Genomic DNA, 13,660 nt, shown 5'->3' on the forward strand with positions numbered 1-13,660 from the left:
GACATTTTTCTCCACTTTTTTTTTGTATCCCTTTCCTTTTTCCAGTGGAGGGGCATAGTGTTGACAGGGCAGGAAAAGGGGGCAGACTGAAGTAGAAGTAACAGCAGAGAAAATGTGAAGAAAATGGATGGGCAATGGGACTGAAGTGGCCTAGATTGTCACTGTTGTGCTTGTGATCAATACCTCTTAAAATAACTGCAATGCTAGAGAAATTTGTAGATATACTTGGTGAGAGAAAGTAATGGTAGTGTTCAGGGACATCACAGAAAATTACAGGCAAATATAAAAACGTGTCGGGTGTGCATTTGGAAGCAGAGAGTAACTACTGCTCATATTATGTCTTGACATTTACCCTAAACCCATATGATGCTTTACATGTGTTTGGCACTGTAGCATGCGTGTTGGTCACTGACCTGCAGTATGTAGCCCCGGACGTAGTCTCGGAGGGTCCAGCCCAGTCCGTGCAGAATGTGCAGCACCTCTTCCTGCTTCAGCACGGAGAAGAGGCGGTCGAGAAGGATCTTGAGCCTGACAGGTACGGCCTGGGTGCCGTACAGCATCAGGCTGCTGATGTCGAACACCACATTGCACTGAACGATCTCCACCTGGGTCGGGTGGTACAGGTGCTGGGTGCTGAGCTTGTCCAAAGCTGTGACAAGAACAAAGAAAGAAAAAAGACACACACACACAGAGACAGACAGGCCCGGTTAATGACTATCAAGTTTCCTTCTCATCTCAAATCTTCCTTTGGAGGCTACTGCACAGTCAGCACCAGCTGATAACAACATATCAGATAAAAGCAATGACATTAATGTAATTATCTGCCATTCTTTCTATTTAATCTAATCTCTTGCTCTTTCACAGTTATGCTGCTCTTACATCTTCCTTTTTATTTGCCTCTTCTGTCTCCACATCCATCCTGTTTCGTCTGCGAAATCGGAATTCTTTCTGTTTGTGGCTGGACTTGCATTTCTTGTTGCATTCCTTATTTCATCTCATATCTATACATAGTCAGGTGCAGTGCTCAAACGTTTTAAGTACTATGAAGTGGGCTATTTCCTGTATTTATATATATATATATATATATATATATATATATATATATATATATATATATATATATATACATATATATATATATTTATATTCAATCTACTATAGCAAAATACATTAAATTAGTTATCATGCATTTTATAATAATGGTTGTATAACAAAAAGAGAGATGTGTGAATTACTGCATTATTAATGCATTAATCCTACTTAAAATCATGTTAACTTTTCTAGATAAAGACCTGATACTTTGTGATAACGTTATATTTCCATGTATCTACTAGAGAGAGGACTGTTCTTTACTCTATCTTTGACTGATGTTCAGTAGTGTGTTTAGGGAGAATATGGCAACATAAATTAAATGTATTTTTTACCCGTAAAACATGTAGAGGAGGTGGAAGCACATTTCTCAGCATTGAGTAGTATCTTTAGTGTCTCTTAGCTGCATAAAGACCCAACAGACTTCAAAGTAGTCTGTATGTTGCCTGAGTGGCAAAACGCGTGGTTGAAAAGTCGTATCACTTGTAAAGCTTCATTGTGAGCGCAAGTTGGGTTTTTGTTATTGCCCCCTCTATCGCAACCTCAGTCATCTCTTTCTCCTCTCTGACTGTCTGGGCGACACCTGGTTGACTCTCTTTCTTCATCTCTGTCTCAATCCCTCTCTCTCCCCTTACCTCATACCTCCCCCCCCCCCCCCCCTTTCCCTGCCTGTCTGGGTGACACCTGGTTGGGTCTCTCTCTGATCCTGGGACGGCTTTTTCCTGCTGACGAGCGCTTTGCCTGACAACACAGTGCAGCCAGACACGAACATAATAAAAAATGAAGAACTACTTGTCAGAGTCCCTGCCAATGCCGACATGAAATGAAAAGTGGGGGAGAGGAGAGATGGGCGCCTGACAGTTCAGACGGAGAGATTAAAAAATAGTCAATGGGGTCCTGTGCGATCCGCTGAAGGGCCCATGGCTCGCTCTTGTGCGGACACAAGCCAAACAGGTGTTTTCTTTTTTCTTTTTTTTTCTCCCTCCTTCTCTTTGTACTTTCTTGCCTCCTCTCCCTTTTACTTACACCCGCATGAAAAACTCATGAGGTGTGGTCTCTCGCTTCTCTATCTGTCTTGTGGTTGTGTTCTTTTCTTTTCTTTTTATCTTTTTTTTTTATCTAAAGGTGCAAAAACAAGACTTTGAAAGCAACACGAAAATACAGAAGCAAACAAAAATAGCAAAGTTTTTTCATTTGGATTTGAGTACATTCACAGCCACAGATAGAGAGAAGCTACTGCCTGCAGTAAATACAGTAACAATAAAAACATTAGAATTGCGAGATATGTGAGATGCATGTGTTGTAATTTTCTATACACAGTAGAGAGTACAGATATGCAGTTCTATTCTCTCCACAGCACCAGAAGTGATTTTTTATATGATCAGTAAATAGGTTTGTACATTTTTACCATCATCCTTACAATAACTTTACTTACCGTGAGCTACCCAGCCGTGTTTGCAATGGTCACATGTTCGTAGGTGAATCTTCCCTGGCTGGAAACACTCACATGTGCAGTTCACCAGTGTGCAGCGAATGGCCTGCAGAGACACAGGACAGAGGCAAAAACACGTCAATCACAGCTTGAGCACAGAGGAAAGATGACAAAGCAAGGACTGAGATAGCAGACTGTCATAAATACAAATAAGAAGCACGAATGATTACTTTGTCCAAACTCTTACTTAATAAAAAATACAGTTATCATTGTATTTGTATATCAGCTGTTGCAGCCACTGCCACAAACAATAACAATAACTCTAATCCACCAAATTTCCCCAACTACTATTTTATTTAAATGTGTGAATCTGCCTACTGTAATTTCCCAGTTCATGAGAACTGGGAAATTACTTCCCTTCCTGAAAATAGAGAAGTGTAACTTGTTTTGACTGAGGCTCCATTACTCAACACTGGAGCTGCACTTAGTCTGACCCCGGGAAGCTTTTAGTAGTGAGAGGTTAAGTGTCCAGACTTGACGAGGGCAACTCAGTACAGCACAATGCATCGTCTGCCTAAGCCTTCATAAAAGGCTATTAAAAACTCCTAACAAAAATCCAGATACTTTTTGCAGGGAGGTGATTTGATCCGGTAAGATGTTTCACATTCTTCAAACAATAAAGAGAATGTACAGCAGGGAAGAAAGCGTATGATGTACACAGAAATCCACATAAATGAACACAGCTCTATCAACCAAATGAGTGCAACAGCTGCAAGCTGTAAATTTCTCACTGACATGGAGAAACAAGAAGACAATAAAAGAGAAGTCAAAAGAGAAAAAAGGCATTAGAAACATGAATCTTAATAAGCATTGGCAGCTCTTTGTTTATCAGACATTTTTTACATTATCAAGATGAATGGAAGGATAAAGATAGTAACACTTCTGCAACCTAAACTGCCTCAAAGGGAATCTGCAGCTGTAGGAGGATTGGTGCAGCAAACCTTGGAGAAAGACAAAAAAGTTGGAACTGTTTCACTCTTAAAACACATTTTTTTTTTTAAATCAAATATTGTATTTCCTTAACATTGACATGTAATGTAAGTATGGTGGCTGCTGATGTTAGAACAAAAAAAGTTAATAGCTTGGTAAAATAAACAGCAATTCCACTTGATAAGGATAATGTGTTTTACATTTGGCATAGGCCTATATGGTGTTGAGTCAGGGCCGAATGACTGAGTGTGTTAATTATTTAGGCTGTTTAGAAAGAAAATCAGTAATGACTAAAAATTACAGAGCAAAGCATTTCAGAAATGCTTTAAGGCAGGAAATTGGATGTAGTGTACAAGGCGAGTGGCTGCCTATTTATTTTGACAGGAAAATCCTAATCCAGTACTGAGGAAACAGATCAAAATGTGAAGGCACTATCTGTAGATACATGTGGGTGTCTGTCATAGACGGTGACAAAGGAACTGCTTTCCCTCACACCATAGCCCAATCAACTTTATGAATTTACAATCCATACTAAATATGCTATCTCATGTTGTCTCGCTGTTATTCTTCTAAGGCAACAGTGTGACAATAATGTGACACAGACATGCACACAAAGGGTCGTAGGTTGGAGTCCATGTCTGTGCCAACAAACTATATTTCACAATGTCAGAAACAGTCGATCAGCACTTCCAGATAGAAAGGGATCAGCAGCACAGATCAGCCTTCAGGTCACACAGCTGAGGTCAACACACGATTACTGATGACAGGATTTTTGTGCTCTTTACTTACGTGCACCAGCATTGAAGTGCATGTTTGGGTGTTTAAATGGAGGAAATAACATGAACAAGTCTGTGGAATTGACCAATATCCTGTAATTCAGGATATAAAACTTCGCTCACTCTTAATCTACTAAGGGACCATGAAATCTATCACAATCCCCCTCCCCCTTGCTCGCCCTAAAGTGTCGTACACCAGATTAGTAACTCGAGGTGTCAAAGTGAACATGGGCTAATCCGAGATTAAACACAAAATTACACCACTTCTAACCGTGTCACCTCGCTGTTTGACACAAGATGAGACAGGAGACAGAGATTATTTGACTTTACACCATTTTTAAGCTCTGCAGGTACAGGCATGGCAATCCTCACCGTGTGTGAGGATTATACACCATGTGTCAGGAGTGTACATACATTATGTACTGAGCTGACGTTCTTATCCAGAGCACTGTGCAATAAGTGAGTTCAGCATTCCCCTCAAGGACACTTAGGCAGCATACATGAACATTCATTGACCGTCGATGCCCTGTGACCTTTCAGATACAGGATAGACTCAGAAAGCGTTTTTTTAATGCTGTTCTTCACATTCACATGCAGTTCCTTCTGTATGTCGTCACAATGTACAGTAAGATACCCACAACGTAGCCTACAATCTTGTCACAAGATCTTAATTCATGGTTATTGATGCATCTGTAATATCTTCTTCTCCAAAAAAATCTATATTTAACTTAAATTGTCATAAAACTGCGGTTACACTGCTATCTAAAAAAAAAAATCTACATTTCAATAATGTTAGATAGAGTTGAAAGAATTAGTTATTTAACAATCTAGTTAATGGAAACTTAATAAGCAACAATTTTGATAATCTATTTATTGTTGGAAGTTATTTTTAAGCAAATATGCCAAAAGTTCATTGGTTTCAACTTTTCAAATGTGAATAGTTACTATCAGAATGTTGGTTCTGACAACATGTGCAATATTTTGGAATATAAAGACAGTATTTATTACTGACATTTTCTAGACCAGAAATAGTTCTATTAATTGTACAAATAATCAGCAGATTAAATATTCTTAAATTGCTGCCCTAATTGTGTTTCACACTGGCCACTTTTGTCCACTTCTTTGTTTTTAACCCCAACTTAAATTTTCTGTACGATTCCATGTAAGATGATTTTCGCTTTTTTTACTCTCCTTACGTAAAGATTTTGCAAACTCTAATTTCAAGTACCCAAATTTAGCACAGTGATGTCACACAACACAATCCTTTTCCAATTACCTCTGCGTGCGGCAGCACTAGCAGCAGCAGACGGAAATAAACAATTGGAAATATCAAATGCACCTCTGCTGTTTACGAGCTGGGGTCTGACAGCTGACAAGATAGTTAAGGGGCGTCTAATACGGCAATTAGAGTGTGCCACTGTCTGCGGGGCTGCTGCTGTGACAAGGCGCTCTCTAATCACTGACTTATTACGCTGGCTAGCAGCACCTCTCATATCTGGCCCATTAAGCAGACAGCAGCATTAAGAAGCATTAAAGCAGCAAGCCCCCTCAACTGAGGAGGCATTGACGGGAGAAAAGGGAAGGGAGAGGATGTACTGTGCCTGTTATATTCATTTGTGCATTGTTCCACATTCAGTAAGGAACTTGTAAGAGACGAGTAACACATGAGATGTTTGTGATATGACGGCATCAAACTTGATTATACGCAATAAGATGAAAGATTAACGACTGATTACAGAATTTTGTAGGAAAGGCAGCAGACGGATGTGTCAAAGATGGCCATCAAAAGCAACATCATCAAGGATGTGAGTTTGTCTGCGCGTGTGGCTTGTCAGAGGAAACAAGAAAGACAAACTCATAAAGACTTCTTCTCATGATTCTCACGTACTCAAAACTCTGCTTCTGTGGCCAGCATGGCTCTGGGTTGCATTTGGCCGTGGTTTAACCTGAGTCTGGCCTGGGCTGGGTCAGGGACAAGCTTGGGCCCGGATCCCACCGCTACACTCGCACATATTTGTCACAGCAGGCGGGGGAGGAGGATGTGTTATCTGAGGCCTGGCCAGATACACAGCATTAGTCACTGTGCTAGTGTCTCGCCAGGGTTTCCTCTTTGGCTCACAACTAAAGAGGACGACGGTGAGGCAAAGGACAGAGGGGTGTGTGTGAGCGAGTGTGTGTGTGAGACTTCGTAAATCACTAAAAAAAATGAGCGGCTAAAAAAGTGAAAACTCTTAGCAAGGGAAGAAAATCCCACAATGCTGAAGCAATTAGATCCAGACAACAGTCAACACTCTCACACAGCTGCTGTGTTACCGCTGTGGTCAACAACTTAACCTAGCTGCGTTCAGAAAGCATCATTTTCGGCCCTTATCTGGCTCAAGTGTGTGTGTGTGTGTGTGTGTGTGTGTGTGTGTGTGTGTGTGTGTGTCTCACTGCTGGGTTTTGTTTAGCTGGAGGCTTGATGTTTCATGGATGTTTTGCTTGGCTCGCAATCCCTGTCCCAGCCCAATTGTATAAACACTGACAGTCGGCAATGGCCAGCATCAAACTGGGGAGGACTCTCAATTAAAAGACTGTTAGTGGGACAGATGGACTGAAGAACTGCAGGAAAGAGGAGCTACAGAACAAGATGGCTTCAGCCTGGACTCTTGTAGTCAGGTCCAAAGAGGATTTTAAACAGACTGGGAGAGACAGGCAACATGGCCGAGAATTAATGCCGGCACATGCAAATGAGTCCATCCCTTATCTAAGCAGCATATGTAGAGGTCAACTAAGACAGAGCCTTGGCCATTACAAGTCCTATGAAACCATACAACTGATGGTGATCCTAATATACTATTTGATACGACTGTTTTACTATCCTGTCATATTTTAAGGTTGACATTGTAACAATATGCCACCAAAAACACCACTAGTCCCTTTCAGCCTCTCTATACTCCCTTGACAGCGTACAATGGAAAGCCAACCCAGACAGCTGCTAGATGCTGGCTGTGTATTGTTCCTCCTACTTTAATTGAAACCTTTACCATGTTCAACACACAGCCACAAACCACATTCCTTGTTTGGTGAGTTAAGCTAAGCCGAGATTTAAATGAAAACCCTGTGTGTGCCTTCTCTTTGCAGCAGCAGCTTCAGATTTAAATTTGTCTCTGCTTAGGGTCACTGTAAAACACTGGGAGCATCTTGTCCTCTCTTCCACCCACAAGATATTATCTCATCCATGAGTTAGCTGCTGAAATGCTGTCAATTTCCTGCCAGAAATGTGCAGCCAACGTGTGTCGGAAAAGAGGCACAGCAGCTTTGCGTGTCATAAAACGAGGGCCTGGCTCCGTCAGATAGATCAGGACTTCACAATGTCCATATTGGAAACAGGTGACAAATAAAGCATGCTGAATAAGGAAAGTCTTTGTAGTCAGACACAGCACGCCACAAAATACAGGGGAGCAAATACCTCATGCCAAGGCTAATTTTTGCTTGTTGGATTTTATACATTGGATTTGACTTGAAAAAGAGCTTTCTTGCCTTACAAAGTGCTACAAAATAAACAACAATTAATCACTGACTTCAGTGTAAAACTGTTATACTGTACAGGGGGAAACAGAAAAGACTAGTATCCCTCTGAAATCCCCACAGTGGAAGGCCCATCCTCCCTGTCAGTTCTGGTTTTGAGCCCAGCGGCTGGCAGTCACAGAGCCAGAGGTCCCTGTCCTTTGTGCAGCTGTGCGTCTGGGCTTTGACACGGGGCAGAGCGACCAGAGCTATGCTAATGGGAACCAAATGGGGCGTGAGTCCCCGGTGGATTACAGAAGGAGAAGAGAAGCATGTGTTTTCATGTATTCATGTGGAGACCTGGGACCCCTGTCTTTTCTTCCTTTTTTTCTCCTTTCTTTAAGTCAAACAAATAGAAGCAGCAATGTCTGTTGCTTGCACGCACCCTTAATTAATGCTTTTTGTGACTAGACAGATTTTGAGATTCATTATCAATCAGTAAATGTGTCACAGGGCTTATAAAATGTATACAACAAGTTATTACGGTGTTTAGATTTAGCGCTTTTTATAGGAATGTTAGTAATTTACTGTAAATTACTTAGACTATTATTGGGCCAAATTTGAAAATGACGTTTGGAAATGAAGTGACCATGTAAATAAACATTTAACAAAGGCTGGGGAACAATAATATTCATCTGTGAACGTATTGTGTCTGTGAAACATAAGTTTCAGATGCTTGGCAGTGCCTCTCAGTCTTGTCTCGATGTTGCAAAGTTAGGTCCAGCTGATTTAATAAATGAAAGGGTCATAATTTCACGCCTGCAGGACTCACTGTTTTTACAGTTTCTAGCCCTTTGTGGTGCTATATGACATATCAAATCCTTTCTTCTACCTTTTGTGAACACATGCAAAATGTTGTACTGCTGCCCGCTAGTAATGGAATTGCAATACAGTCTTCATTGATAGGAATCACTAATCAGGAACATACAGTACATCTAAAGTTCATATCTGGCAATCTAAACAACTGAATTGTGAGTGATGATATCTGTCATTCCAGATGACATCCAGTTTCAACTTCGACCGGAGGTCCAGTCCTGTCTTTTTTGTTTGTCAGCTGTCAGATATGACTCACGCTCTGCACTCCTTCACATACACAGACACCCACAACACCCATGTTATTACTCCACAATCAAACTAGCAAAATGTCTTTATCCAACATTCCTGCTTCTTTTGTGTGGTTTTGACACAGTCGCAGAAAGTAAATCTCCCCATCATGAGCACCACCCCAAAACATTTCAAATCAGATCAATGACGAAACCTTAAGTCTGACTCACCCGCATGATAAATAGCCGTGCGTGTACTTCAGGACAGTCATGCTTGTTTATGAAGTGGACGGAAAAAGGACCCAGCTGGCTTTGATATTGTGAAACAGAAAAGGAGATGGAGTATAATATCACAATACTGGACCAGAAACATAACCCTGTGATCTCGCTATCATATGCCATGCTCTCTGTCAGTGCAGCCTGTATAGATAGAGAGCTGTGCCACACTGTTAACACTGGACTACACTGTCAGTTCAAATACCCAAGCATCAAGGGAGCAGCAGTTTCTCCCATCTTTTGTGTAGACAGCAGGTCCAGGCAGAGGCCCCCAGTCCAGGCCCCTGGCCCCTTCTCAGCTCTGCTCAAAGCATTTCCCCAGCCAGAGATCAAACCATCTGCCCAGTGACAGACCTCTGGGTCCACAGACACAAGGGCAGGTTCAAAGAAGGGTGCTAGGGGAAACAGGGAGGGGATGGAGGGAGAGAGAGATCGAACGTAAAGTTGGCAAAAAGAAAGAAGTGAGTTAGCAAGGGAGTAGCGGGGGTGAGTTTGACGGGGGGGGGTCAGGCATGCTGGTGTATCGGAAAGGTGGGGAAAAAGGTGAAGGAGGCAGAGGAAAGCTGATGAGGGGAGGTAGGAAGGTTGAGGAAACGCTGTGCAAAAGATGTCAGGCTAGATGTCCAAAAATCCTTGTATATGACCCAAATTTTGTTTATATACACATTTTATAAGACCAATTGAAATACTGTGTTGGCGTTACTGTTCAACTAAATAGCTAAATAAATTATGCTGATGCGACCAATGTCAGCGACCGTTTTTAGCTCATATCAGTGTCAACATATACAGTATGTCGGCCAGTAAATAATAGATTGCTGTACAGAAATTCCCAAAATATGTTTCAGGTTCATAGTTTGTTCACCAGAGAGGACTTTTTTTTTTCAACTATGTACCTGCTAAGTACATATGTTGGCTCAGTACATATGTTGGTCATAATTCTTAATAACCAAATGTAAAAGATCCTTTTTTTGGTTCCACCCAAAACTCTAAAAACCAAACATATTAAATTCACATTGCTATAAAACAAAGACAATCCTGAAAAATGCTTATTGCTAATTGCAATGTTATTTTTGCTTGATAAATGATTTTAACGATGAATCAATAATCCAAATTGTCAAATAATGTTGTGTTGGTGGACTAATTGCTCTAGCAATAAAGGCAGAAATCACTCTGCAAGTTGTTGGGCTCATTGTTCAGAGACACACTTCCTTATCACTGGCCATTGTGTGGACAGGAAAGGAAAGGAAATAAATGAGACCATTGTCATCAATATATCTGAGAACTGCTCTGACCTTCAGCCTATCAGAGGGAGCGACCTCGCCAGATAAGGACAGATAATAACTCCCTGTCACACTTGACACCTGCACTCGCTGACCCACTAATCGCCCCCACGCCAAATGCAAATATCACTGTAAGGCCCAGCACTGCAACAACATGCTAGGTTTCTGCCTGGAGACTTAAGGGAGTGACATGACCACACAGTGCGACCAGACACATGAAAAGAGAGAGTGAAAGGGAAGGGGACCGAAGAAATGTGAGGAGTGGTGGAAATGGAGAGGGGAGAGAAGATGACCAACATCGCCTGCTCTTTACTTCCCTCCCCATCTACACCCTAACACAAACAGAAAGTATTAGTCAGAGCCCAGACATATTGCCGACCCCTCTCTGAGAGGGGACATCTCCATGGCGATCATTGGTTGGCGTGGGCGACGGTACACACACACGGTACAGGCTTGACAGCAGCGTGACGACAGAAGGCCAACACTGCTGAGACTCCCCCAAATTGACATTTAGTCATCACACTAGCCTACAGGGTGGGACTCTACCTCCTGAACTACACACATACAAGCACCCACACACTCTCCCACATTCCCTCTCATGCAAACATGTGCACACACACACACAAACACCCACACTCAGTGAATTCCCCTTCTCAAACCAGCTTGCAGCCAGAGAAATCTTGGAAGATTTCCTAGATATGATCTCGCCAATAGCTCTTTATTTTCTTTGACCATTTTTAATGTAAAAAGGGCTGCACTAATTGTGTGTAAGCAATCTCCAAATTATGTGTTTTTTCAACTAAACCGAACACTACTGTAGACAGATTGGCTGGTTTTCAAGACACACGACCGGGCAATAATATTTGTTTCTTTCCTCAGAGTTTTGTTCAAACAGTGTGTCAGCATGGTGGTTTACTTGTAAACACCTGGGCCTGCACACCCAACAGCTGTGGAAATACAAAACTATGTATAAGCTATGCTGAACCATGAATAATTGCTCTATTTGGATTATTTGCAAGCATGTGCTACATCCACTGACATTATAAAATATCACCAAAAGTGGCAGAGCAACAAGAAGAAATAAAAGTCAATGCCCAGGTTGTTGTTATGTACAGATTTGTGCAATCATTTACCTCAGCCAGCATAGTGAGAAGACTGCTCCTGATCACGTAGTTCCCGCTTTAGATACAACACTCCAAGAAAAAGCTGAAACATTTATTAGTATTTACAGTCTCAGTCTGCAAATGACACAGAAAATAGGACTCAAGGCAGAAATACACACAGAGAGAGGGGAGGAAGAGAGAGTGTTTAACCAATGGCTAAATTACTGCAATGACAAGTTTGTCACTCCCAAAGCCACACAATGAGTGAGGAGTGTCTTTGGACCTGTGTGTGTGTGTGTGTGTGTGTGTGTGTGTGTGTGTGTGTGTGTGTGTGTGTGTGTGTGTGTGTGTGTGTGTGTGTGTGTGTGTGTGTGTGTGTGTGTTGTGTGACAACGAGAGAGGGAGGGAGACGGAAAACCAAAGGAAAGTCCATCTGAGTGTCATAGTCATTATCAGTCTTACAAAGTTCACAGATAGGCATGGCTGAAATGGAGGCTCGACGCTGTTCCAGAGTCACAGGTCACAAAGAAGACAGAGCGGCTCAAATTGGCTGGAAGGAGGAAAGAAATAAAGCACAAAAAAAAGAAACTCACAGTTGTGTGAGGAAAGCAGTGCCAAGCCTTGGTGATTGCCATTCTGCAATCGACCTACCCAAATTGCAAATTCCCTCTCAGGACCCTCTAAGTCCGCTTCATTTGGTGAAAGCTGGAATCCTTATTTCTGCAATTATAAAGCTATTGACTAATTCGACATATGTTAGCGTGTCTTCCAGCGCGTGAGTGCTGGTGTGCCATTGAGTCATTAACTTTGACAAATTGTGACAGACTTTTTTATTGCCACCCAATCATAAGAAACAAGACTGTGGCAGAGGAGTTAATGAGTGGCATGTTTTCCTCACCCCCCCAACCCCACCAACTTGCTCTCTCGCTCCTCTCCAACCCTTCCACTTAGATTCCTGCACCCCCAAATCCCCTCACCCCTCCATATTTATAATTTTACCACATCCTAACAATAACACGGCCGGTACTCTGCACAAAACACGCGGGCCCTTGCCTAATGAATCTCATGCCTTTACCGCGGTAAAATGGCCAGTAAGTATTACCAGCTGCGACACTCTCCCTCACTCTCCCTCTTTCTCTCCCTTCTTGGCAGTGGCATTGAGCTTGGGAGTGCAAGGGTGGGTGGGTGGTGGGGGATTCAGAGGGGGACAAGGCAGACACATCTGAGTGCAGCTGGACCAGGGAGAGAGAGGTGGGGGATGAGGGGGAGAAAGACCGCAAGACTCCGTGTTTCCAGCTGCCTTTCTCAGGGGCTCGGTTTTCTTTTCCTCCTCACGGTTTTTCGCAAGGCCCTTCTGGTCCCAGCTTACTTGAAAAATCACAAACACACACACACATAGACACACTCACACACAGATGCACGCACGCCCTGATCCACCTCCCCTCAATCCCTCACATACGGCCATCTTTGTTTGGACAGGGCTCAGGAGTTCCAGAAAAGCTCTCTCAGATGTGCTGAAGTAAGGGAAAAACAAAACAAACTGGCCCTCACACACACACACACACACACACACACACACACACACACACACACACACACACACACACACACACACACACACACACACACTTAAAATGTATGTGAATGCGCAGACACCAACAACTACTCACACATAACACTGTGTAGGAGAAGTTCACACACACACACTCCCACACACACACATGAACAATTTCACATGTGTGAAAGCCAAAATACCAGCTTCAACCAGAGAACAAATTTGCAAAGAGATGAAAAAAATGGCATACATTTTTCTTCATGAAGGTAGGCAGCCTACTATTGAAGGCATGCATTCTTTTACACAGTGTGTGTTTGAGTGTGTGTGTGTGTGTGTGTGTGTGTGTGTGTGTGTGTGTGTGTGTGTGTGTGTGTGTGCGTGCGTGCGTGCGTGCGTGTGTGTGTGTGTGTGTGTTTGCATGTCCCAATCCAGGATCACAGCACCAGGGCAGGCCTGAAGCATACCTCGACATGTGTTACCTCTTTGTAATATTGACTTTGTTATAGCTATACTAGTGGGAGAGTAGAGCCAGGAGCCCGGGCCTTGCAGTAGTGGGGCCCCTGAGTT

General features: G+C 42.5%; 1 protein-coding gene across 2 annotated transcripts in view; it reads right to left on the bottom strand.

The window, feature by feature from the left end:
• bnc2 (basonuclin zinc finger protein 2) overlaps nucleotides 1-13,660 on the bottom strand; it is a 168,334-nt gene that overhangs the window by 44,213 nt on the left and 110,461 nt on the right. For both annotated transcript variants that reach the window (XM_078261934.1, XM_078261944.1), the window contains exons 3-4: nucleotides 2,525-2,627; nucleotides 414-649 (exon numbers count right to left, since the gene is read on the bottom strand). In XM_078261934.1, coding sequence (XP_078118060.1) covers nucleotides 414-649; nucleotides 2,525-2,627 — 339 coding nt within the window. The remainder of the gene's footprint in view (nucleotides 1-413; nucleotides 650-2,524; nucleotides 2,628-13,660) is intronic.

The sequence above is a fragment of the Sander vitreus genome, chromosome 2 (assembly GCF_031162955.1).
Source record: "Sander vitreus isolate 19-12246 chromosome 2, sanVit1, whole genome shotgun sequence".
Taxonomy (NCBI): Eukaryota; Metazoa; Chordata; class Actinopteri; order Perciformes; family Percidae; genus Sander; species Sander vitreus.